The 25649-nt window shown below is 37.7% G+C and overlaps 1 protein-coding gene across 4 annotated transcripts in view; it reads right to left on the reverse strand.

The window, feature by feature from the left end:
- enox2 (ecto-NOX disulfide-thiol exchanger 2) overlaps positions 1-25649 on the reverse strand; it is a 201685-nt gene that overhangs the window by 36161 nt on the left and 139875 nt on the right. For all 4 annotated transcript variants that reach the window (XM_088009445.1, XM_088009441.1, XM_088009442.1 and 1 more), the window contains 2 exons: positions 13069-13224; positions 1157-1363 (listed from right to left, as the gene is read on the reverse strand). In XM_088009445.1, coding sequence (XP_087865571.1) covers positions 1157-1363; positions 13069-13224 — 363 coding nt within the window. The remainder of the gene's footprint in view (positions 1-1156; positions 1364-13068; positions 13225-25649) is intronic.

A 25649-nucleotide genomic window follows, 5' to 3' on the forward strand; every position in this document is an offset into this window, starting at 1 on the left:
GGCGGCTCATCCGAGTGGGCTTTTTTTTGAAGAAGGAGCGAGTGGTCATCGGTTTGCACAGAGAGATTGAGGATCTCTGCTCTGTTCAGGCTGAAAATGAAGATGAGATAAAAACACACAAGCTGCAGCGGCCAGATAGTTGGAATGGATGCTTTTTGAAAACCAAATAATTGTATTTTTCCTCATGAAACCGATTTCTCTCACTAGTTGAAAGTTACTTCAATTATGATAACATTTTTGAAACTACATTAATCTGTGCAACATGACATACATGGTTAAGTATTTGTCTCTAGTAAGTAACTATTCATTTCACTCATTACAGCTTTGAAAAGTCAGTTTTTGTGTTAATTCGAGATGAATCAGGCAAACCTTCACAACTCCAAACAAAAATCACAAGTGGTTATAATATCTTTGATCACGTTTTTTCATGACTATCAAAGCTTTTGTTAGTCATGAAATTTTAAATTTACTGTGAATTTTCTGTACACATACATTATATATTAAACACAGAGACTCAAACATCTTTATCCACCCTTAAATAATATTTGAATTTAACAAGATTTTGGCATTACAACACCCGACTCTGTCCAAGTTTCAACTATTACCAGAGCTGTCAATCAACCTAATGTACACGCTGCTCACTGTACTAATGGTGCAGAAACAACTATTGCTGAAAAATCTTTTATCATCCGTGGTCATGCTAACTAGTAGCTGGAGCATTCACAACAAGCTCTGCTCATAGCTTGTTACTAGCCACATGGAGGGTCAATGATAGCACTAAGAACCTCCTCAACCCTGATTGGTTGTTTCTAGTTAGCACTGGAAGAAGGCAGAGGAGCTTGTTTTTTTCACAGATTTTCTGTCTTATGCCATACCGTCACATTTCAACAAATATGTAAAAAAAAAAAGGTAAAAGTTAAATATTGCAGCTGTTCAATAAGAATGGTCAAATATCCAACTAGAATTATAGGCATGACAGATTGAGCTTGTAATTTCCAACCTGTGACTCTAAAACTTGCCTTTGAAATACTAAAGTTCTTCGTTCAATCCTGGAAAAAAGGGGTTCAAATAACGGTACATGTACATTTCTGACCAGCACTGTGCTCAATAAGCACTAAATTAGCACATCCAAAGTCTAACAGCTATAAGAACTTACCAGACAAAAAGAGAGCCTTGTCCACTGTGGACTCCTCTGCGAATCGGATGTGGCAGAAGTTCTTCTTGCTTTTGCGAATCGCCGTGATGTCGCCACACTGTCCAAAGACCTCCATGATGAGCTGCTCTGTGGCGTTCTCCGGCAAACCGCCAACAAACACAGTCTTGCAACCTGGAGGGCGTTCTCTTGTGGCAGGAGGAGGTAGGTCTGTTCAAAGTCAAACTATGGAGTCAGTGAATGTGGAAAATGTAATTTATGCTGGATTTCTTCAGCGTGTGCTTCCTGGAGTGAGGCTTGAGCATTTCCAGGCAACTTCCTCAAGTCATTTTTTCAGGAAGTTGGATTTAAAAACAAATCCAACATGCACAGCCACATAGGGAGAACCTATGCAAAAAATAAACTACCATCACTCAACAACCCCGGTGCTGCTTTGTGAATCACACAGAAATAAACAAAAGCAAAGTCAGAATAAATAAACAAACTAATGTAATGCTGCCCATTGACATTCATGCAGAGATAATAAAAATGAAATACACAAACTGAAGAAACGATCCAGCTGTTTGAGCAAAAGTGAAATCTAATTTTGAATGTGAGTTATGCTCTTTGAGAAGCTGAAAACAATATGCACCATGGCAGCGTTTGTTTTCATTACTCATTTTGCCAATAGGCAGGGTGCCAGATCAAATTTTTTTTCCGCAGTAGGAAATAAATGTGCTTTTATTCTCAATGAATAGCAGAGAATCCAGAGCCACAATGTGCTTTAACCCAAAAAGTAATGAAGTAGTGAAGGAATAAATAAATAAATCTAATTTATTGATTAGATGGAGTAGCCTTGAACATGAATTAGTTAAAAATATTTGATACATCTGTAAAATGTTGTTGATTCAACATAAAGTTATTTCCCTGAAGTTCAAGGTTTTCTTCTCTTTTTCTATTTTTGCATGGGCCAAATGATTATAAAATAATCGGAAAAACACAATTTATTCCATTACTAGGACAGACAGATTAAGAAGAGTCAACAGCCAGGCCACAGAGGAGACAGTAGGTGTTTGTGAGCATAAAGTTGTTGTCTGCTGCTGTCTATTTATCAGTCATAAAAAATCTCTAAACGTTTCATCAATTCACAATGTATGGGTCTGCACAGAAATGTGAGGGTGTTGTTCCATATACAACACCATCACATTGCAATGTTGGCTGCCTTGTTCATATTTTTGTTCACTCGGTTTTACACATTTCTTGACTTTTAGACATGAAAAGGAATACAACTTTTCTGAGCTCCAGACCTTAACACAACTGGATGGATGTATAAATTATTACATACCCTTTAGGGATGCTTTTAAAAATGTACCACTTTCACTGTGGAAAAAAAATAAATAAATAAAATTTTATTTCCAAAAATTCAGAGTAAATATAACTTGGGTCACTTCTCAACAGTGTCTAAAGTAGAAGAAATAAATCAGCATAACATGGAAAAAAAAAGACCTTTTAAACAGCCAAATTTTGAAGGTTGAAGCTGCAAATTTCAATTAAGTCACATTTAAAACATAACACTTATGACCTACAAAATTATAAAGATTAAAAGCATGCATAATGATAACTTTGAGCAACATGTTCAGATCAGTTTTTGTTAGATAAATGCTAAAAATCAAACCATCCGAAGCATGAAAGCATGAAAATGAAATCCTTTTGGCAACAATGTGATTGCGAATCCTCTCATGTGGAAGGTTCCCTGCACTGCAGAAATCACTTATTCAACACAGATGAGTGTTGACTGATCTAATCTCCAATAGATCAGGCTTCTCATCCATGATGAATGTGATTAGTAGGGTCTATGAGGAGTGAACCGAATAATCAGTGGAACGCTGAGGATGCTGTATTCCTAGATATCTGCTAAAAAGGCCTCGCACACTGCTGTATCCATCCCAGCAAATATCAATACTCTGAGCCGAAATGGGTTGATTTTGGCTCAATATCCCATGTGTAGCGTAGAGGAGATAAGAAGTGAGTGGGGTAATGTTGATTCATTTAGATATGTTAACTGTGACCAACATGATTTAAAAACTGAGAACCTGTTAGGTACACTGACTACGGCTGCTGCATTTTCTCTTTTAAACTGTTAAACTGGGTCACAAGGAGTGTTTTAAATCATTCAAACCGTTCCATTCTTGATTTTCTTCTTTACAGACGTAGGTCACGCTTTTGTTTTTGTACAATTCACAGCTGCACAAACAGCTACTCTACACAAATAAAGTGACAGCCTTATCTTTAGTCTAACCCTCATCTACAGCAAAGAGATCTGAGTAACAACGGGGTGAATGAAAACAACCTGGAGGGATTTCTCAACAGGGTGGCTGATCCAATTCTGCAAAACAAAATAAGAAGCATCTTAGGAGTCAGTCCGCATTGCAAGGTAACTTTCAGCTGACATTGTCTGGTGTGGAGACGCATTTATTTAAAAGCCAGACAGCAAAACAGGTTTTAAAAATATGAATTCAACATTGTCATTTTATGGTATGGAACATGGAAAAACGTACTAGATGGATGTATGAAACAGATGCTGACAAGTCATGTTTTTTTTTAAAGTCCAAATCAAGCCTGAAGCTTGATTTGGACTTTAAAAAAAACATGACTTGATTTGGAAGCTTGATTTCTTGCAATAAACTACTCTGACGTCTAGTCTGAAGTCTTAACTTTTGCAACTGAAGCTCAAATTCAAACCGTTTCTGTTGGAAACACAAACAGGTGGAATGATGGCTATAAATATGTGACCCTTCTTCGATTACCTCAGACCCAGTAGGTTGACTTCAGGACAGACACAGTCAGGTTCATTGTATTTATTCTAGCAAAGGAGGAAATTAAGTTGGTGATTAACATCAGTCCAGCAGCTTCTGCCCCACAGCTGGAGACGGCAACAGAAAAAAGGAGCTGTCAGTTACTGGTTGCTATGGTGAGCAGTTGGCGGTTACCATAAGTTCTGTTACGCCGTAGCAGAACTTAAAACACCAATAAATGTCTGAAGAAACAAGTTCCTCAGTAAACAAGATAAAGTCAAAGGATAAATGAACAAACTTTGACAAGCTTTACATAGCCAGAGTATCCTACTCTGTCTGCTCAACCCCCAGCTACAATTTCAGAAAAGAAACACCCGCCTGGAAGAATTCGTCATACATAACTTATTTAGCTAAGGTGATTTATTATTGCATATTATCAACACAGCCGATGTAGAAAGAACTTTTTTTTTTTTAACTTATGCACAGTTCTCAGATTCCACAAAATCTGTACAAAGATTTAATCTTTGTATCTCTCGCACTTTCACACACACTAACAAAATAGCATCAATCTTTTCTCCTTCTTCTTTTCTTAAAATGTGACTGAGGTAGCAACATTTTCACAGAGGTGTCATTCCTTGACCTCAGGAGCTGGCGGATTAAACTAGTTTTGAGTTGAGATGGGCAGAAAAAAAAAAAAGGAGAAGAAAAATGTGGTTTAGAAAACGCTTGTGATGGCAGGAAACAGCTTTGCTGGCAGATTCAACAAAGAGTTCCAAATTAAGTGACCTTTTCGGTCCACGAGTGGCTGATAAAGCGCGAGGACAAAGAGAGGGGAAACAGATGCTCTGCAGCAACGTCCAAATGTGCCAAGCTGCAAATTAAATACAAACATTTTTCCTTTTTTTTTTTTTTGCTTTGGCAGAGAAAACTTCTTGTTATTTTGTCTGGTAATTAATTGGTAACCATTAAAAAGTCAGAGTGGGATCATTTCGCAATCCCCTCGGCTTCCCGCTGCGTCGACTCCCACTGTTATGGCAAAAGACGATTTTATGCAAATGCGCCACAAACAAGATCCGGATGAACTATTCGTGATTTCCAGATTACAATAAATACATTATATCATAATAACTATGAAAATATGGGTGAGTGTTCCAAGTGATTGCATTTGCAAGGAAAAATAATAAGCAGCTGAAACCTGAGGGAACGACAGAGAGAAAGAGCAAGCAGGAAGTATTTTTTTTTCCCTCCCAGCGTTCACTGTGGAAATTATATCACAAATATCTGCTGCCAAGAAGAAACAACAGAGAAAAAGGTGAGACAGGAGCAAAACAAAGATGCATAGCCCTGAGCTGAGATGTATAGTGTTTTAAAGTACACATAATATTACATTGTGTTCAATTTATTTGAATAAAACAGGAAAAGATTGAAAAAAATCGATTTAGCAGGAAAGGCATAAAACACCCATATTTTAAAGAAATGTTATAAACATGAAGAAATGGCTGTACTTTGCAGGAGGCTATAATGTGATTAGCTTCTGTGACTACACCACCTCGCCACACTGAAGTCACAGACTTGTTTTTTTGGAGGGATTTAATGGTTTTCAATAAAGATTTTTGTGAATACATCTCTAAAAAAAAGGTGTGTATTTGTATTAATTACCGTTTGCATAAATAAACTCCAGTACAGCTAATTACTAAATAGGATGTTTGCAGTGAGGTGACATAAAGTATCCCCTAGCAATATTGGGAGAAAACAAGTGTAACCATAGCAACAAATTCAGGAATATTGAAGAAAGTAAGTATTCAAACAGCAGCAGTTGATGTTTTTGCTACTTGAAACAGATTAGCTTATTTTATAAAATATCAATTTTTAAATTAAAAAACTAATTATTTTTTGTTTTTGTGATTTAAAATAAAGACAACACATGTATGTAAAGAGAATAAAAAAAACTTTCTTCATTTTTATAGAAAATGTCACAAATGTAGTTAGCAAACAAAAATACAACTTTACAAAAAAAGGAGCATGCTATGAACTATTGCAGCATATTATATATATTTAGTGCCTTTCTTTGTGGAAATTCTTTACATATGTTGCATAAAAATGCCTAGGAAAATCTATTAAAGCTAGAATTTATTACCTTTACATTTTAGATCCTCAATTGTGGCTCGTAAAAGCTCTGGCCAAAAATGCTAAAGAGCCACAAGCGGTTCTGCAGCTGCAGGTTTCAAACCCCTGGACTAGAACCATATTAGATAAGAGACATTAAAACTTTTTTTGCAATCGCTAAAGGCCACCAGCTTTTCAGTTGAAAACCAACAACTAACCAGCAAGCTGACAATTACTGTTTATATATATAATTGTTTTGCAAAATTAATAGAGTGGCCTAGGGCAATATCTTCAAGAAAATTTTAAAAATAGTCATCTGCCTCACCTGTCCATCATTGGTTGGCTTAGATCATGATGTAGCCATATCAACATCCTGATGATGTCTTACAAAAATAGACCTCTCTTGCGTAAAACAATATTAATTACACTTATCCTTTCAATTGATTTAATGACAACCGGATTGTCTTTGTCCAGATAATATTTTTTATAGTCATCATGACTTTTGAATAGAAAATTTGATGTTTTTCTCATCTGTGTCTCTGATTGCCACAATTTGCAAAAGCACAGAAACTATTTCATAAAAAAAACAACAAAAAAAAACTTGTAGAAACATTCCAGTTGCGGTTTCTAGTTATCGCCCTGTTCCTGGTGGTGGACAGAAAGTTGGCCGAGATAACATGGCAAACACCCAATAGACTCCGTTGTGTTATGTAATCTCTAGATAAATCCAGCTTTTCTATGGTGGTTTCTTAAAGAAAACAATAAGCAAACAAAATCATAAAGACCATGAAACACTCCAGACAGGTCAGAGAGAAAGCTGTTTAAAGTTTAAAGCAGGGATAGGTTTGAAAAAAACATCCCTAGTTTGTAAAATAACATGAAGCACTTTTAGTTTTATTGGCTTGACTACAAACATACTAAGACATGACCATCCACCTAAACTGAAGAGCCTGGAGGACAAAATCAGAGAAGCAGCCAAGTGGTAACTTTGTGAGAGCTGCACACAAACCTCTATGCATTAAAGCGTAGAGGTCAATGCAAGACATAGAAGAATATGGTCCAGCAAGTAGGGCTGGGTGATAAAGTTTTGTCATGACATTTTGTGGTATTATTGTGAAAACAATAAAAATTGTGAGAACTATTTATTATTTCTATTTTAGGCAACTATATGGCAGTGACTGCATGACACCGTGCTTCTTTTGGATTTCACATAAAGAAATGTGATTTGTAACTGCACATCATTTAATCATACTTCCAAACTTATTGACATTTATTGATAGTCTCAATAAACAAACAGTGGAGAAAATAGTAGAACTAACAATCTCAGCTGTTTTTGGAGGTCTTACACATAATTAATTGGAATTCATCTTAGCAACAATACATCAACATTTAATTTATGACAAATGATAAACAACATAATAAATGCCCATCCTGGTAGCAAAAGACAAAATGAAATTTTGGCCATTATGTAGGGCTAGGCATTTAATCGATAAGGATATATATTGCGATAGACACGCGTCCGATGGAATGTATAATAATTTCACTGAACTCTGATCCAGAGTTGCACAGCATTCTGGGCGATGTAGGCAGAGGAAACGCTTTAGCTGTTTAACCTCTCAAGGCCATTTAAGCAAGGCTGGCGGCATCAACTAACTCTCTCACTCTTTGGTTACCTAGCAACTCACTCATTCTTTGGTTACCTAGCAACTCACTCATTCTTTGGTTACCTACCAACCTGTTGGAGATTTTCTATTATGAGTAACATGCATAGCAGAAGTTTAATGTTTCACCACTCTGCCTCATAACTGCTTAAGAATAAAAAAACAATATGGGGTAAAGGAGTAAAACAGTTCGAGAGGAAACTAGACAAAACAGGAATTGTCATTTAAAACAAAAAAGTAATCAATAATTATTGATATGAACTGATATGTCCTAGCTTCATGCAAAAGAAACTAGCACTACGCGTTACATTGAGCACACCATCACCATTGTGAAACACGGTGGTGTCATTATCATGCTGTGGAAATGTTTTTTGTTGTCGTCAAGGACTAGGAAGCTAGCCAGAGTTGATGAGCTGGAGACAGAAACAGGCTAAAGACTTGAGCCTGGGATGAAAGTTTACCTTCCAGCAGGACGACCCTAAACACACTCCCAAAGTTGTTCCCTTGCCACCGCATGGATATTGATGAAAGCAAAAAAGTCTGTTTGTTCGTAGCTCAACGCTGCCCGAGGAGCCAGCCGGTATGTGTGGCCACCGCTTCACTGAGGAAAGGTGATCACCATCCATCAGCATGACTCGATAAACACCCACTCCTGGAGCGAGGCAATGCCACAGCAGGGAGGCGTCAGCCATTATAGAGCTAACAGAAACGACTCTTAGACACACTCAAGTAAACATGTTAAGTTCATTTATGTCACATAGGAACAAACAGCAGGCAGTGATGTGAATGCATCTGGGTTTTTAGCACAACAAGCTTGAGCCATTTGTGGTTGTTCTGACAATTCTCCTCATTTTGTTGTGGACCAATAAAGTTAGATTGTCTATTTTTAAAGCCATTTAGCACACGGTTGACTGAACAACAATAAGATGAGTCATGGATATTGCAACATCTGCAATCTCTTTTTGCGTGTAGAGAAAAATAAAATCTATTATTTCTAATCCTATGAGCTTCGCATTTAGCTCCTAACAATTTCCACAGAGACCAATAACCAGTGTTTTGTTTTTCCTGTGACAGGTAAACAGAATGTGTAAAAAATTGATTTTATCATCTGAAGAATATAAAAACCTCCCATGGAGTACCCAGGGAGCTTTGAATGAAAAATATCAGCAAACAAAATCTAATTGATTCTGTCAAGTGGAAAAAAGTTTGCAAAGGATTTAGAAAAAGCAACAAAAGGGATTTAACAGAAAGCAGAAGTGGAAATAGGTAGGGTGAATGTCTAGCGAAAAGTTAAAGTGGACGGTACAAAGAAAAACTAACTTCTTGAGGATGTAAATCTCAAGTGTGTTAGAGGTGATGCACACTGACAGGATGAAAAAAAGAGGAATCAGGAGGAGAGCTGAAGGGGGCTGTTGTTTCTCAACTAAAAGGTCAGTGAGTGAGGATGCTGCACGCAGTGTCAGCTTGAGAGCATGCAGCCAGAGGGCAATGACTGCTTGTGATGGACACCATATGTGCAACCTGGCCGTCAAGACACAAGTGCTTTTCCCTCTGATGTTTGCTGAAAGCCTTAATGCAGCTAATCTGCAGTAAGCACTGAGAGCCGGTCCTCTGCTGCCAACAGGTGACCTCCCAGGCTTTATATTAGATTAGAATCAAGGTGAATGGGCAGCTAAACAGGTAGATTGGTGCTCCATAAACAACAGTCCCCTTTTATTTGATTAATTAATGTTTAAACAAGATACTTGAGCCAAAAAAAAATAAAAAAAGTTGTATGTTTTCATATTTTTTACATCTTCATGCGCCAAAAACTTACTTTACTTCCTAGATAGATTCTCCTTTAAAATCCCAACTTAACATCTGAAAGAACGTCTGACAGCATGCAGTCTGAAATAATGACATGCCACTATAATATTGCACCTGTCTGCCGTGTCCCACTGGGAGAAACCAGATCTTCAGTGAAACAGACACTAAAACTTAAAATCCTCAGAAATCAAACTAAAGTACCACCCACATTTTACCTCTTTCCATGTGAAAACTGCTGCCTCTTTGTGCAGAAATCCAGCTTTAAATGCTGGAAAGATTATAGGACAAAAACAGTCCTAAAAATACAAAGTAAGGTAATCAAGGCCGTTTTTCTCCTCTCCCAGTGTTGCTGTCAGAGTATGAAATACTTTCAGTCCAGCTCGGTCATTTAATCTGCACTGCAATTTCTGGGTCTGTCACAGTGACCTCTGATAGCAGGACTGAAATGAATTAAGAGATGAAATTTTGATGTCTAATACTATAAAAATAGAATGGATCAGAGACGGGCTTTTTCATGGGTGCATAAGCCACAGTTCCTGCTGAAAGTAGCTATCCTTTTAACAGACATTTTAAAAAAGCATTTTAAAAATTTTAAACATCCATTGTTCATACTGGTTCTTAATTTTAAGGTTTCAGATGGCCTGAGAAATTGTTTGATTACTTTTTTTCTGTTTGAATAAACCTTATTGTGACCTTTCTGACTGTAAAACTCAAAAATCCAATCCTTGTTCAAGACATGAACACACCATGCTGAGTGCTACAAAGTTACACTGACAAAAATATTTAGGGCCAACAATAAGGAAAGGAAGCTAAAGTGGTGGGAAAACTGCTAATGACAGAGTTAATTTTTTATTTAGCCTTTTAGCATTCTTGCTAACTTTAAAAACGCTTAGTGCACCCAGAATGCATTGCTGATAAACAATTTGAAATGTACTGATGTCCTGTGTGCTTTTTGATCAACTTTTTGACACACAACATTTTATGAGAATACTGTGAGAGTTCTGGAACCAGCTACATGTCTTGTTGTTTTCACCAGTAGAAACATCCGGCTGTTGATAGTGTGTCGCGTGATGTGAAAAAAATGTTTCCTTCGAAGTCTTCTGAAATACATCCATTTCAAAATGGCTGACAAACTATATCATCATAGCCCAAAAACCTTCTATTGAAAAAAGTGTTTGTTTTTTTCAAAATTGCCGTTTATCCAGTAAGCAAATATCATGTTTTCATTGTGCACAATTATATGGTTAATGGAAAAGCTGTGTGAGAGAGAGAGAGAGCAAAACTCTCAGCTCATATCAAAATGGATGAACACAGAAAAATTGCTGTCAAAGAACAGGCTGGTTTAGAAAATGTTGGTCGAGTCAAGGTAACGACGGTAATTCTGTAGGGAGTGCGTTTAGTCTGAACACAGCATAAGGCTGATGCAGAGTCCTTAAATGCCAGTATAGAAGAAAATCCTGCCAAAGCAAATTTCTAAGCTACACAGATGCATTTGTTGACTTTTTCAGAGAAAATACCTTCATTTAGAGACATCCACTAAATATTCCAAGGAGATGCTCAATTCTGTACTCTTTTAATTAAAAAAAAGACAAAAACTTAACTAATTAGGTTTTCATTTAGGGGATTTCTAACATAACGTGTTGCACCCTTATTTGTCCTTTAATTCCTTTATATCTAGCCTTTACTGTTGAAACGATTCAAGGACAAATTATCAGCAACTAAGATATCAACAGAAATACTACTGTGTCCATAGATTAAAGGCAAGTGTTTAGGTTACCTGCATCACATCAGTTTTCAAAGTCTGCTGAGAACTGATGAGATTGGGATGCCTTTCTATGGCAGACATCTATATCAGAAGCCTTCATTTCATTACACCAATCCTAATTGGTTGGTGATTGTGATGTCAGCATGCCCTACGATGCGTCATGATGAAAAAACCTCTTCTATCGACTTATGGATGAGAGTATTGCAAACCAACACGTGAGCTGCTTTTCTTCTGGCCCTTTTCAAAACTAATTTGTTTGAAGAGACACCATGAGGTTCTGCAGACTCTGGCAGCACGTCTCCGAGAGCTGCACTATCAATCCACCACCATCGTAATAGAAGGCGGTTCCCTCTGGGCGTCTCACATGCCAGGTGTCTGCCTGTTGAGTTAGTAGATTTTCATGAGAGGAATCAGGTCCAGGCGGTTTTGCCCGGCTGATGAAAATACTGGGCCTTGAGATTAGCTGTTTCTTTCTTAAAAGGACAGAGAAGGCAAGAACAAAGATCTTATGCGGAGATGGGGATCAAAACAGGGAACAAAGAGCAGGTTGGACAAAAAGAAACGGAGAAGTGAAAAGATAAAATGACGGTGGATAAACAAGAGGTGGGAAAGTAAAGCTGGACTCAAGATTGAACCCCACATCAAAAAGATATGTTAAACAAATTCAATGACAAGGAGATAAGAACTAAGTCTAAAACAAATTGAGCAATCTCATTGACTTTTCCACTCATGTATGCATATCACGGCAGCAGCAACATGGGGAAAAAAAAAAGTTTTACTTGTTTAAGAGATTGATTGTGACAGGATTTAAAGTTCTGGGGATTTTCTAGACAAGCTGATCCTTTATTTAACCTTAGGGCGTGCAAGTTCTCCTGAAACTGTTCATTTCTCTTCCTGCCCCTGAGACGTGAATAAGAAGAAAAAAAAATATTTGCAGCTGAAGTAAAATTTTAATTAGCTTGTTTTAGCCGTTGTATATGTTTCTAAGGACTTACTGAAGTGAAAATACAAACTAGAGGTATAGCACTAATGTTCTGTCTGTGCAAAAATAAAACCACTCCAAGATTTTGATTAGATTTACTTTGAAAAATACACGTTTGTTGGAAAAACAATAAAATCCAAAAGCAAAAGGTGCCAACAATCACTCATAAATGACAGACTAAGTCACACATCTCTAGACAAATTGAATGTGTGACCTAAAAACTTCCACAATGTGTCTCTTTATATTATTAGCAAAGAAACAATTCAATCTTATTTTATTATGAAAGAGAGAGACAGATCTGTTATGCATAAAACTTCAGAAAGTTAAAGTTTTCAATCCACTGAAAAATTTCCGCTATTCAATCAGGTATTGGGGGAAATATGCAAAGCAGTGATACCTGAAAATATAAAGAAAACATGCTTTAGTTCCTCACATTTTTATGCAATTCTTTTGTTCACCCTCTGAATTAAAGCTGGAAATCTGAGCTTCAACAGCATCTGTGTTGCTTTATGTAAAATACATCGTGGTAACGTACAGAACCAAAATTAGATCTGCTCTGATCTGGAAGGAGAGTTCCAACAATTTCATGGCCAACGTTGAGTCTAAAAAGCAAAAGGAAACGAACCGCAAGTTTTTATATCACAAAAACGGTCAGATAATACAAGCCTCTTATGTTTCAATCAATTTATTCTGGCTTTGTCAACAGAGGATGACCTCATAAAGATCCCTTTTCGTCTTTCTTTTGGCTCCTGCCCCGCAGCGCATAACGCTTCACATGTGGAAACAGCCTAAAGTAGGATTAGTTTGGTATTGTGACTTACTGGGGTTAGGGGGAAAGAGGGTACAGCTCTTGCAGTGGATGATCTCCTTCACGACTGGAACGTCCTGGGAGACGGGTGTGGGCACCATGCCGAGGCCGGGCATCATGGGGTTTATGGGGGTGATTCCAGCCATCATGCCAAGGTTAGGATCAAAATCTGGAAGCGAGACAGACACAGAAATGTTCTAACTCATCCCAGAACTCTGGTCCAATATCGATTAAACACAAACAAAATCTATTGCATTGCAATCCAAACTGTGTACTTTTCCCCCCTCTGTGAATCGACATCAGTGACCTAGCAGCAGCCTACACTTAATGGCAAACACAGCCCCCTCATGAATAAATCATCTGTTAAACAACATGCATATTTTAAGACGTTTTCACTGAGTCACTCCTTCTCTGTCACCCCAGCTGTTTGAATGATGAACTCACAGATAATGTAGTTGGCTCTGAAGCCTACATCACAGATAAGATTCATTTGCAATATTGATTTACACAGTGGGGCGTGACTACATGGACACAAACACATGCATATAAACGACGGCGGCATCCGAAGCTGCCACACCGGCTTTTTAAGTGCATTTGTGTGCCTGCGAGGAGCGTTGTGAAATGCAAATCACCGCATCTTGCACTACGAGCCTCGGCTTCACCTGCAGAGGATTTGGAGCTGACATTTATATGGCAGGTTGCTTAATGCGTATGCACCTGCGTGCGAGCATGCAGGAGCACCGCTCACTAAAACAAATCCTTCACCAGAAATTATGTGCACGCTGCACTATCCTAGATATGAGGAAAGGCAGGAAAAACTACTTTACAGAACGTGGGATTTGCTGACTGCAAGTGAGAGCCGACGGAATCGGTATCATGATGTGCATAAATAAAAACCAACATGATGAATCAGACGTATCAAGACACGCGTCTTTAAATGATTTATTTTAGCTCGGACGCAAAAACGCCGGTGTGGGTTATTAAAAGCAGTCTGGGCAGAAGCAGCAGAGAGATGAGACCCTGGCTACTTTAATGTTAGACTAACTATAAATAACACTAAAACAGGTTGCATACAACAACTAGACGGTGTACAAAAGAGAATCGTATAACTAGAAAAAAACTGCAGTTCAATCCAAAAAGAATCATAACTATTTAAAATGACAGGAAATAGTTATTGAGACGAATGCTGACATGTTTTCAGAGGACATTTTCTGCTTGCCAAAGCATCATTTGTATAGGTGCTGTTTTCTTACCTTTGTGGTCTGTTAAAATAACATTTAGTAAAGTTTTCCGAGCATAAATGCCTTTTATTTTTGTCTGCAGCCGCCAGTCTGCTGTTCTTTACCCACTAATTTCATGGTAAAGTCATAATTACTACTCTTCAACTTAAACAGCATACATGTCACCGCCTGTGTTGCAATTATGGTAGAAAAACGCTCCCTGTTTACCACTACAGCATTATGTGCTGTGAAAACCTTAAAGGCAACTCAACAATTCTCACTTTGTTTTTAAAGACGCGTTTGAAGATTTTTATTATTGCTGTGGTTTTTGTTTCTTTGCGGTGTCCCTTCAGGACTTGATTTGGATCAATGCACAAAGTCCAAAACAAACAAACTATTGGAGGCCATGAAGTTATAAAGACTGCCTGAACGGTACAGCCACAAAATTCAATGTATTTGATTTGGATTTTATGTTCTACAATGGGTGCACAATTATTTTGACCATATTTTTATTCAGATGTTTTAACTTCAAGCTGGACATACCTGAATGCTTAATGGATTTAAGCATAGCAGGTGATGTGTATCTGTGTAATTCGAAGGTGTGGCCTGAGGAGGTCAACACCCTACATAAAGGTGTGCATAATTATTAGGCAGATTATTTTATTTAGGCAACAATGGCCAAAAAAATATTTATCTAACTGACTGAAGTCAAAACTTAACCAAAAGTCTTTTAGAAGGATGAAACTGCAACGATATTGAGGCTCAAACATGAAACCGTCAGACAATTTGCTGCACATATTCAACAAGGTTGCACCAAATGTGCTGAGAAAAGAAAGCTGCAAATTAACCATCAAAGATTTCAGAAGACTCAAGTGTGAACTCACCAGGAACCTGTTATCACCCTGTTCATAACTGCAACCTACCTGGAGCATCAAGACGTAAAAAAATTTTAAAAAAAACTTTCAGGTCCCAGAGACATTACCAGGGTAAGAGAGGCTGAAACCCGACCACCACTGAACAAGACTCACAAGCTGAAGTGTCTGAACTGGTCCAAGAAATATCTGAAGGCAGATTTTTCCAAAGGTTTTTGTCGATGAAATAAGAGTCTCATGGATGTGGCTGGATCAATAACAGCTGCAGAGCTCAATTTCCAGTCAGACACCAGCAAGGTGGAGGCGGGGTACCGGTATGGACCGGATAATATTGAAGACGAGTTGGTCGGAACGTTTTAAAGATGGGCTCAAAAACTTCCAAACCCTTTTCCAGTTGTTAGACAGGACGACTTTATTTAAGCAGTGATGCAGGAGGAAGTTTCTTGTCTCTTTTAAAGAGACAATAATTTTAATGGGGGACAACGCTCCATCACATGCATTCAAGTACTACGGTAAGTGGCTACCCAGTAAAGAGACCCTTCCTCACCTGATGTGAACCGGATTGAAACTGACAGATTCCATGACTGGACGACTGATCACTTTGAAAGCAATGGTGGCTATGTTGAACACAATTTTTTATTATTTTTTTAAATGTCAAGACATGTTTATGGGAAACCATTGAGCTATTCGTTTCACTTAAACAGATGAAAATATAAAAGTGAGATGGGAAAATGTATGTTTTTCATTTAGCTGTGTAATAACTCTGCAGAATAAAAGCTGCCCAATAACTGTGCACATATTGATATTCTCTTAAGAAAGCCAAAATCTCCCTTTTATCTTCTTAATCATTCATGTTTGGGGTTTATTAACATTTTGGATAAACCGCACTGTACCTGATTAAGCAAAGATAATCCTCAGTAATTAATATACAGTAATAATTGTGCACACAGTGTAGTACAACACAAAATAAATGTATAACTTTGTCTCAAGCCAGGGTGCACACATCTATCTTTTGGCTCTTCAGTGACAGTAAAGTCAGTGAAAATACTTCCTTCATATCTATTTGGCTTAAATGGATCCAGAAACATTCCCTGGAAACCAATTTCCTTTAACCACACAGCAATAGAAATAAATTGATGAGTTAAATGACAGAGAGACAGGGAGAATAAAGAAATATGCACACTCCTAAAGACACAGATTAGAGTGCCTGGAAAAGAACAGGACGAAATAAATATATTAAGACAGATAAAACCGGCTGAAGGACAAAGCTGAGAGGGGGAAAAATGAGCCCATCAAGTAAGATTAAAAGAAAATGAATGATGACCTCAGCATCAGTCTCTAACCAGGTGTGAGAGGAACTGGGATAAGTATCTTTGTTGCTAGGCGATTGATTGCTTCTTCTCGTTGTAGTAGAAAGAAGAATAAAGAAGGAGAACAGGAGAGAAGATAAGAGGTGGTGGATTGAGAAAGCTGCAACATCTGTAAAAAAAAAAAAAAAAAACCAGAAAAAAACCCCTCCAAAAATAAAGAATATCAACACCAAAAGCAGTGTTGTGGGAGGTTACCCAAAGAAAACAATGTACACGGACCTTGGAAGACACGCTTTATTGTCTGACACACCAATTCTCCAGTGGTATAAAGAGGATATATGCTTATGAGTTCCTACATCGATGGAAAGCAAACTAGATTTCAGAGCACACGGAGAAAACGATCTGGTTACATCAGGGTGCTATTTCACCGCGGTGCTGCTCATTTCACCACTAAAGAGAGTGTGTGTGCGTGTTCAGCTGTGTATTTATCCCTGCCCATTAAAAGCTTGGGACCTGAAGCAAAAATGTAGCAGAGCTGTGTGTAATAAAGGAGATTATTTACTTCTTCCTCAGGATTTCCAGCCTTACAGTTCTCTCATCTCCATTTTGAACAAAATAGCTCGAGGACACGTTTCATCACTGACAATCCATTATTTCTCTCTCCTTCAGTAACAACTCATTATAATGCAAGCAGTAAGTGGACACAGATGAGCATGTAGTTTTCTGCATAAATAGCTGCTCTTACTGTTGGGATTTGCTGCTGTGATCCGGATTTGAATTTGGAAACGTTTTACGGTTCGGACGGCAGCGTGAGAATGAGCTGTTTTCATTTCTTCCATACAGTTTGCGTTGTCATCAATGGATACCACTACTGTCAATTATATCTGGTGAGCTTCGCAGAAGAGAGAGAGAGAGAGAGAGAAAAAAAAGGACTTTAAGGTGGTGATCACTTGAAAAAGAAAAACCTTACAGTATACTAGTAGAAGTAGATTTTTCAGCTTCAGAGTCTTCTTTAAAACTCTAGCAGATTCACATGCACTGACATTTGGTTATATCTTAAAAGAGGTCATGTGATCTCATACAGCGTTATAAGCTTACTTTTAAACTATTTAAATTGAATTGTGCTAGAGTGAGGAAGAAAGTGGCCAGCTAAGATGCTTCCAGACTTCCCCGGGATGGAGATCCCCACAAACCTTGAACAGGGCGATCCTGAGTGAAGTTCCAAAAATAACCAACGAGGAATGTGTCAGACTACAAGTCTCACATACAGAGCTGTACAAAACCAGTTTAATTTCTACCCATGTTCCATTTTTATTTTGTTTAATAAGTAGATTCATTTGCAGCATCTAAATCATGCATGTGATTTCATGTAATTTGACACAGACATTTTCTGTGATCCATTAAGATTGTTTGTCCTGTGTGTGTTGCCCGTGAGTAACTGGTGATCTGTCCAGGGAGGATCCCAGCACCCCACCCACAACTCTGCAAGGATTAGCGTCTATGGACGACTGGGTGGCTTTATGAAACAGCTTTAAAACGTCTTAGTAAAAGCAAATCAATTGTTTGCATAGACAGTCAGGGACTTGACTCCCTCATTATTCAGCTCACAATATTTCTCTCTGTTCTTTCTGGTTCTTCCTGTGCAGACAAAAAATGCTCTCTTGCTACATAAACTCAAAGCATTGCTTCATATGACATAAACTACTTCATGTCATAGTGCTCAAAGAAAACAAGAGTCAACAGGGAAGAGCTTCCAATGTGAATCATTCTGAATTCATAAATTAAACCATATTCAGGTTGATCAATTCCATTCTAATAGACGAATGTTGCGATTTTGTGTTTTCCAGATTTATAATCATAAGATCCTTCACTTTCCATGCTAAATGTTAAAGTCGACAACAATTAGAAAAAAGCAGGCCTGTTTGGATGGGTTGCCAGCAGAAAGCATTTTCTACTAAACAGACGTTGCAGCAAATTTTATGTTGGTGTAAGTTTCAACTCAGTGAAACAAAACTCCTGGAAAAATGTCCTTTATACATTTTTCCAGGAGTTTTTCAAATTCAAATCTCGTTCTGAAGAACAGTGGAGCAAAATTCATCCACAAGGATATGAGAGGATAATGAAGGTGCAGACAAAATGAATGCTTAAAGTGGCTCAAAAGCGTCGACAAACTACTGATTTATAAGGTAAATACATTTTTTCCCTACCATGCATAATCACACCAGCTGTGAGTTTGACGTTAGGAAGAGGTCTATTAGTGCAAACTAATGCAATGTTAGCCAAAACAATGATTCTTACAAAATATATTTTTAGGATAAAACCTAAATCAATCAATCAATCAATCAAATTTTATTTGTATAGCACATTTCAGCAGCAAGGCATTTCAAAGTGCTTTACATAATTTTAAACAGTGAGAAAGAAAAAGAAAGTAATAAAAAGATAAAAAGAAAAGATAAAATCACAGCCTAACAGGACAAGGCCTCCAGCCTTGCAGCACCAGGCTCCGTCCGCCTGTTTCGCGAAAATTTTGCGCTAGGACTTTCGCTGTCCTACGCGGATTTTGTGCATTAATTGGTTACCTGTTAGTCTAGAATTTACAGGGTTAAACAGTGAGAAAGAAAAAGAAAGTAATAAAAAGATAAAAAGAAAAGATAAAAGTAAAAAACCGTTAACATTATTAATTAGAAACCTGTAAACTACCCTGATACCCTGTTACTGCAAAACTAAGATTCGCAACTCAGTTTATGACACCGACATTATCAACGCTACGCAAGAGTAGGATGTGTGAAACAGAAGAATGGAAGGTGTAAAGGTACCCTCTGTCTATATGTAAAGAGAAGTATGACAGGAAAATAAGTTTTCAACAATGTGTGTTGTTTTCCTTTCAGACTAAAAGTATCTGAACCTTTGTGACGTCGCCTTGTTGTTTAAAGGAGAGCGTATGCTGCAAACTGCTCTAGTTTCTAGTTCAAACTGTTTGCAGTAAGCAATAATTTTAATGGTGCGCTACAAAAACTCAAAGATGTTTCATTGCCATTTTAAACATCCATTCATTATCTTCCAATTTGGTTTTTCACATTAGCTCCTGCTAATGGTATTCCTCACTTCCCCACCATGCATTGCAGGTAAAGAAATGGTGACCTCCGAGGGTGAAAAACAAAATAAAGATATACAGTTTTTGAAAAAATTTGGATATTTTTCATGTATCACAAACAGCTTTTAGGCTAATAGGAAAATTACAACATATTAAGGCCAACATTTTCAACTCGTCAGGGATCCCTTTAACACCTCTGTTGGTAATACATTAAAAAGGTGGCGAGTCAAGTAGCAGTTTCAGAAATTATTTCTGCAACAGATGAGTTCAAAGTTCAAACACTAAGAATTGACAGAACATAAATGAACTTTTATTGCCAATTTTCTTTTACGGCTTTCTTCTGCAAGTGGTTGAAATGACTATATTGCTTTCCTTAGCCAGACTCACTCATGTAATAGCAATGTCTTGGATGATATTTTACCTAGCTCATTTATTGGCTGTCATCATTTACTGTTTCCCCTTAATAGAGTAAGCGCTCTGACACAAACTGCATTACAGGAGATCAATACGGCTTTAAAATCGATTAATCAATGTTGTAACTAGATTTAGTACTGATAGTGTGGAAGATAAATGAGGTTAATAAGCAACATCTACCACTAAGCATAAATAGGCACCTGGAGACATTCCTGGCACAAATCTTAAGAGAAAAGACCAACAACTAAACAAAACTAAAAAAAAAAAAAAGAAAATCCAAAGTCCTCAATGAAGCATTGTAGTAGAACAGAAACAAAATGTTTCACACTTTTACCACATGACACAATGACTCCAGCCAAAAGTAGACTCTGTAATGACTAAGATGTCTCATGAATTTAGTAGCCAAAGCCTTTGGAACAAAATGTTCTTGGAAAAATGTGCTGTATTTAAAGTAGAGAAAAATAATTTTGCCTTTTGAAGGCTAACTGGCCTGCTTGTTGGTTTTAGCTTCACTCTTTCAAGAAAAGCTAAGGATAAACATCAAATGTCAGAGTAAAGTCTTAGGTCTATAAGAGCCAAAGGTTTCATCTGTAAAGAAACTCATCAGTGAACTAATCAATACCGGCATGGCTTAATAATTGATGCCTATTGAATAATTCACTTTAGGTATAAGCCGTACTGTTAGCAATCATTTTGTGCATTTATAGTGATGGAGGAGGGATGTGCGAGTCTGCTTTTGTAGAAACTCCACAGAGAGGTAAAGAGCACAGCGCTTCTCTTGAAGAAGAACAATAAAAGAAACCTGCGGCTGGTTCCACCCACACGTGGCCACGCATCCGTCTGATCCTTTTTACCAAGCTTGTCAATGAGCTTTGCTTTGTATTTTCTGTCATGTTGGAGAACTGAAACTCGCAAATGCGTCTTCTTGCTCTGAAATGTGCCAACGGACACGTGTGTGACTGCCTCTGAGATTATTACACTCATTCTTTTTCCTTCTTGTTCCTTTTGATCATGTCCTTTTGATGTTAAACTCTGTCCTGGAGGTCTGTTCAAAGTAATTGCATTTTGAGTACCCTGTAAATCAGAATGTGAAGACAGAAAAAAAGTCAAATTATTGAGAAAAAAAAGACTTGATTGTGTTATGCCCTTAGCTATTAATGTCATCGTCTTCACTCCTCCCCTTTCCCCTCCTCTTGATTTCCAGGGTAAACGTCCCTTCTAGCTCTTCTGCAGTGGGTGGGAGGTTGAAGGGACGACAGGCAATTGCTGCAAGGGTTTCTGAATAATATCCTCTAATGAGGCGAGATAGCCATGCCACCTGGAACCCTGCCAGCTGAAGCCTCTCACAATCTCTGCCAGGAGTCACCATCTCTGCTTTTTCATCCGAACATCTCCAGCCTGATTTCTTTTTACTGCAACCTATTGGGTGCCGTTGCCCAGGGGCCAAAGAGAAAAACTTTCATTCTGTCGAAAAAGTTACACCATTGCCTGAATTTATAACATCTAAATAATAATCAACCTCTTTATATCTCCCCGTGGAACCTTTATTCTGTGTCTGCCACATAAGCCTTTAACTATACCCGGCCTTGAATGGGGAAACATGGATGTCGTAAATGGAGAAGTACGCTCTGAAAAGTCCCATTTCAGGAGCAGTAAAGCTGCAGCTCTGTTTCTTTCTGATGTACTGCAAAGCCTGAGGTAAGGAGATCTTCCACCGACATACAGCGACAGCCATCATACATTTAGCTAATGCATTTCAATAAATTTAAACACTACGGAGAAGATATTTTATCTCAGCAACCCAATTCAAAAACAAACTCCTAAATTAACACAGAACTATTGCACACAGTGTGATATATTTCACACCCTGCTGGGAAACGGAATCAGCATCTCCTTGATGATCGTCAGGAGAGGAAAGCATGAAGAGTTGTAACATCTAGATTGCTGCAATGTCCTTCTCCACTCCTCCTCCAAACTATCAGACCTTGTTTTCAAACAAACAAGTACAGTACACCTCCCCTATTCATGATACAATATTCAAAAATTCAGTGTAGTGTAATTTCATCTGAAAAGGAGGACTTTGAGCCACTCAAATACTGCGTTGAATGAAGCTGTAGGCCATGTCTTCTGCATATTAAAACAACTGAATGAACTTCAAAATCTCCTCTGGTCTATTGTTATCCACACTGCATGCACACACTTTTCTAACAGCTTTTCCTTCCACTTAACTTTCCAGTGATATGATTAGATACGGCACTCTGAACAGTCAGCTTCTTTACAGGTCATGTTAAGCATTTTAATGCTTTTGTGGCAGCAGTTCAAGCTCTAGCTGAACTGGAGAGCTTCAGACTGTTGCATTCTGGGTACACAAAGGAGCGTTATAGCAGGTCCTTCCTCTCAGCAGCCATGAGACTCTATAATCATCACTGCTTCCAATAGACTCAGCTATATTTGAAGTTTTCTCATTTACAATAACATCACCTGTTATTTTTATGCACATGTACATACATACAGATCGTACACATTTTCTCTTTATATTACTTGACTTAATTGCACATTTCTTTTTATCTGAGTATGCCATTTTTAATAACAATACAGTATTTGTTTTCCTTATATTAACTGAACAATCTCATTTTGATTTTTATATTTTTACTTTACATTACCTTTGTGTGAATATCCTTTCTTCCATTTACCTTAACTTATCACTGTGAATTTCCTCACTGTCAAAAGATATTTCTATTATATTGCATCTATTGACTATATGTATTATTCTTTTTTTTTTTTTTGAAGAAGCTGAATTATAAGGCGGGTGTAAATAAACGTTACTCATTAAAATAAACAGAAATAAACACTTAAAAAGTATTATTCTTTGTATAACAAATCTACAGCACACGTCAGGTTTACTGTTAAAACTGAAATTACTTAAGTAAATTACAATTAAGATTATATTCTAATTTATGGAGATCTGCCTCCATTTCCTGATGCTAATCCAGGTAAAAACACGTGTGCGAATAATCCATTAGTCTTAAAATAACATATAAGCGATTTTATCAATGAGTATCTAATGGTGCATGACATTAACTTTCCACATGTTTCACTGCGTAACGAGCATTGGGGTTTGCAGCGACTGTGAGGCACAGATGAGGGTGAGTGGGATGTAACAGACAAAAGGGAGGCTTGTTTATTCAGTGAACACTTGACAGCCCCTGGAAGCTGCTTATCTACTCTCCAGAGTGTCTGAGCACGTGTGTGTCCATGCAAAATTACGTGCATCTAAATTAATTCTGGTAACTTTAAAATACATGTGTGAAAAGCTGAGTGCTTTCCTCGTGGTGGAGTGTGACTGTGACAGCAGACACTTTAATAATTTCGCTGGAGAGCAGATTTAAAGAGGAAGAAAGCCAGACACTCGAATAAGAAGTATGATTCTAGCAAAACTGTTATATCTAAGGCTAACATTCCTGCTGAGCCTCTTTTTGCTTAAAAGGGTATTACTGAATTGAGCTTGATTTTTACCTACCAAAATTTGATGTTTTTCATTTACTAGGTGAAGACAATAAATCCTCTTAGAGTTGTGTTGCATTATGTACATCACAATATAGGTTTGGCAGGTTAAACGCAACTTGAAGCTAAAAGAAAATTAAATGCAAAGTGGAAAATGAATCAAAGCCAAGATGCTTCCATAGAAAAGCAACCGTCTGGTGATGCAAATCAAATACATCATTATCAGCAGGCTATCTCCATAAAAGCATAAAAATGTGTGATACCACAATGCCAAATGACTTTAAGAAAGGAATTGTTAAACCTGGGAATGGCTATATGGCCATTTCTGAAATAAAGTCATTCATTCCACAGTGATAAGAAGAATATTGGACTGGATTTCCCATCAAAATGACCTGAAGGTCAAAGGAAATGCAAAATCTAAACAGATCATATCTACTTTAAATCAAACGTGACCCAAGCCGTGTCACGACAATGATCCCAAACAGATCAGAAAACTTCTACAAAACAGAACGGCTGAGAAAGAAACCAAAGCAAAGGGTTTCAATGAGCCATCCAAGGCCCAAACCACTAACTGTTGTGGTAGGACCGTAAGAAAGCTGAGTAAGCCTCAATTAACTCCAACATAAAAAAAAAAGATGCACAATGGGAGCCTGACAAATTATGGCTTTACCAGGCACAGAATCATGGGGGGAGTTTTTGTTTTTCACTCTCAGCTTTTCCAGTTTAGCCAATTAAATGGAATCTATGGAGTGTGGTTCAGTACATTTGGGGTAAGATTTAAATACATTTTTAAATCTGTTATAATTAACATTTATGCAAAACTCAAACTAATTAGAGGGTGAAATAGAGGTTAGCAAAAGTATTTCATGCACTTTTAGATGAAGGGGTTTCTCTCTTATTTTGGTGTAGACATTCTTCCCTCAGCTGTGTTTACATGATTATATAACTCTGTACTTTCAACCACAGATACTGTACTTCAGATTCAAATGGACATAAATAGAAAAATAGGCATCAGCAGACGATAAAGCAGAGCTGTTTTCAGACTTCATACGAGGAAGGTGGTGACTTTTCGTGAGATGGTGTTTCAGTGGCGGACCAAGCCGAAATGACATGTGAAACATGCTTCAGCACATTTCACTTTCTCTCCGTTCTGCTTAGGTGCTGTTAAAAAGTGCTGAGTTCCTGCATCAGTCTTATGATGGTTTTTGCAAAGGCAGCTAATTTATTTTTTCTGCCATCACGTTGGCATGTTTTTGAGATAGACAGAAGCTATGACAAGGTTTCATAAACGATGTAATGTAGCAAGCTGTAAGACGAAGTGTAAAAACTGATAGTGGGACATTCATAGCGAAGTAAAAACGTGAACTTTTCAGAAAACCCCTTAAGTAACTGTGTCTGGAAAGCATAAGTCATTCTTGAACTGCTTTTGCAGCGTTTGTAATTAAAAAATAGCTTTTAACTTGAACTTTTGTGCCATATTTTTGGCTTTAAAGCATCAAACACCTCCTGCTGGGTAGCATTCATGTTAACTACAGCCAAAAACCTGCAGAGCCATTAAATAGCAAACAAATGTTACTGAGTGCTATGATTCAAAGTAGCAACATTAAAGATTGTAAAGCCATAAAAAGATGAAACCTACTTGTGCGGAATATACGTCAAACTAACTCCAACAAAGTGCCGTGTACATACAAGAAAGCAGTAACATAAAATATGCCGTGTTCGATAATAAAGACCAGGTTGGGAGGTCTGTATTTGGAGATGGATGTAGAAAAACGCCTGAGCTTTACATCTGGTTCTGCTTTGTCGAAGGGAAAACACTGATAAATGCTGGGGAAACACATAATGAACTGTGCTAGAGGAGGAGTTTTTTGTTCTCTCTGTCAGATGTCAAATATGTTAAAACCAGATGCTGACTCCTACGGATTCCACAGCGTATCAGGGATTTTACTCACCAAACCGCAGACACCATGATGTCAGAAACAAAGAGAGGGGTCACAATCATTCGGAATAAACTTCTCATCCACTGTAGCCACAAAATGAATCCTTGACTTATTTCTGACCTTGTTTAGCCAGAGAAGAAAATGACTCTGTTGTCTTGTTCAATTCAGAAAGTTTGTCTTCTTAACTCCTGACTGAAAAAGACTAAAGATTCATGTTGCTATTTATGCCTCTGACTTCCA

Source organism: Poecilia mexicana, unplaced genomic scaffold (genome assembly GCF_051168715.1).
Source record: "Poecilia mexicana isolate PSO_F unplaced genomic scaffold, ASM5116871v1 scaffold_10, whole genome shotgun sequence".
Lineage (NCBI taxonomy): Eukaryota > Metazoa > Chordata > Actinopteri > Cyprinodontiformes > Poeciliidae > Poecilia > Poecilia mexicana.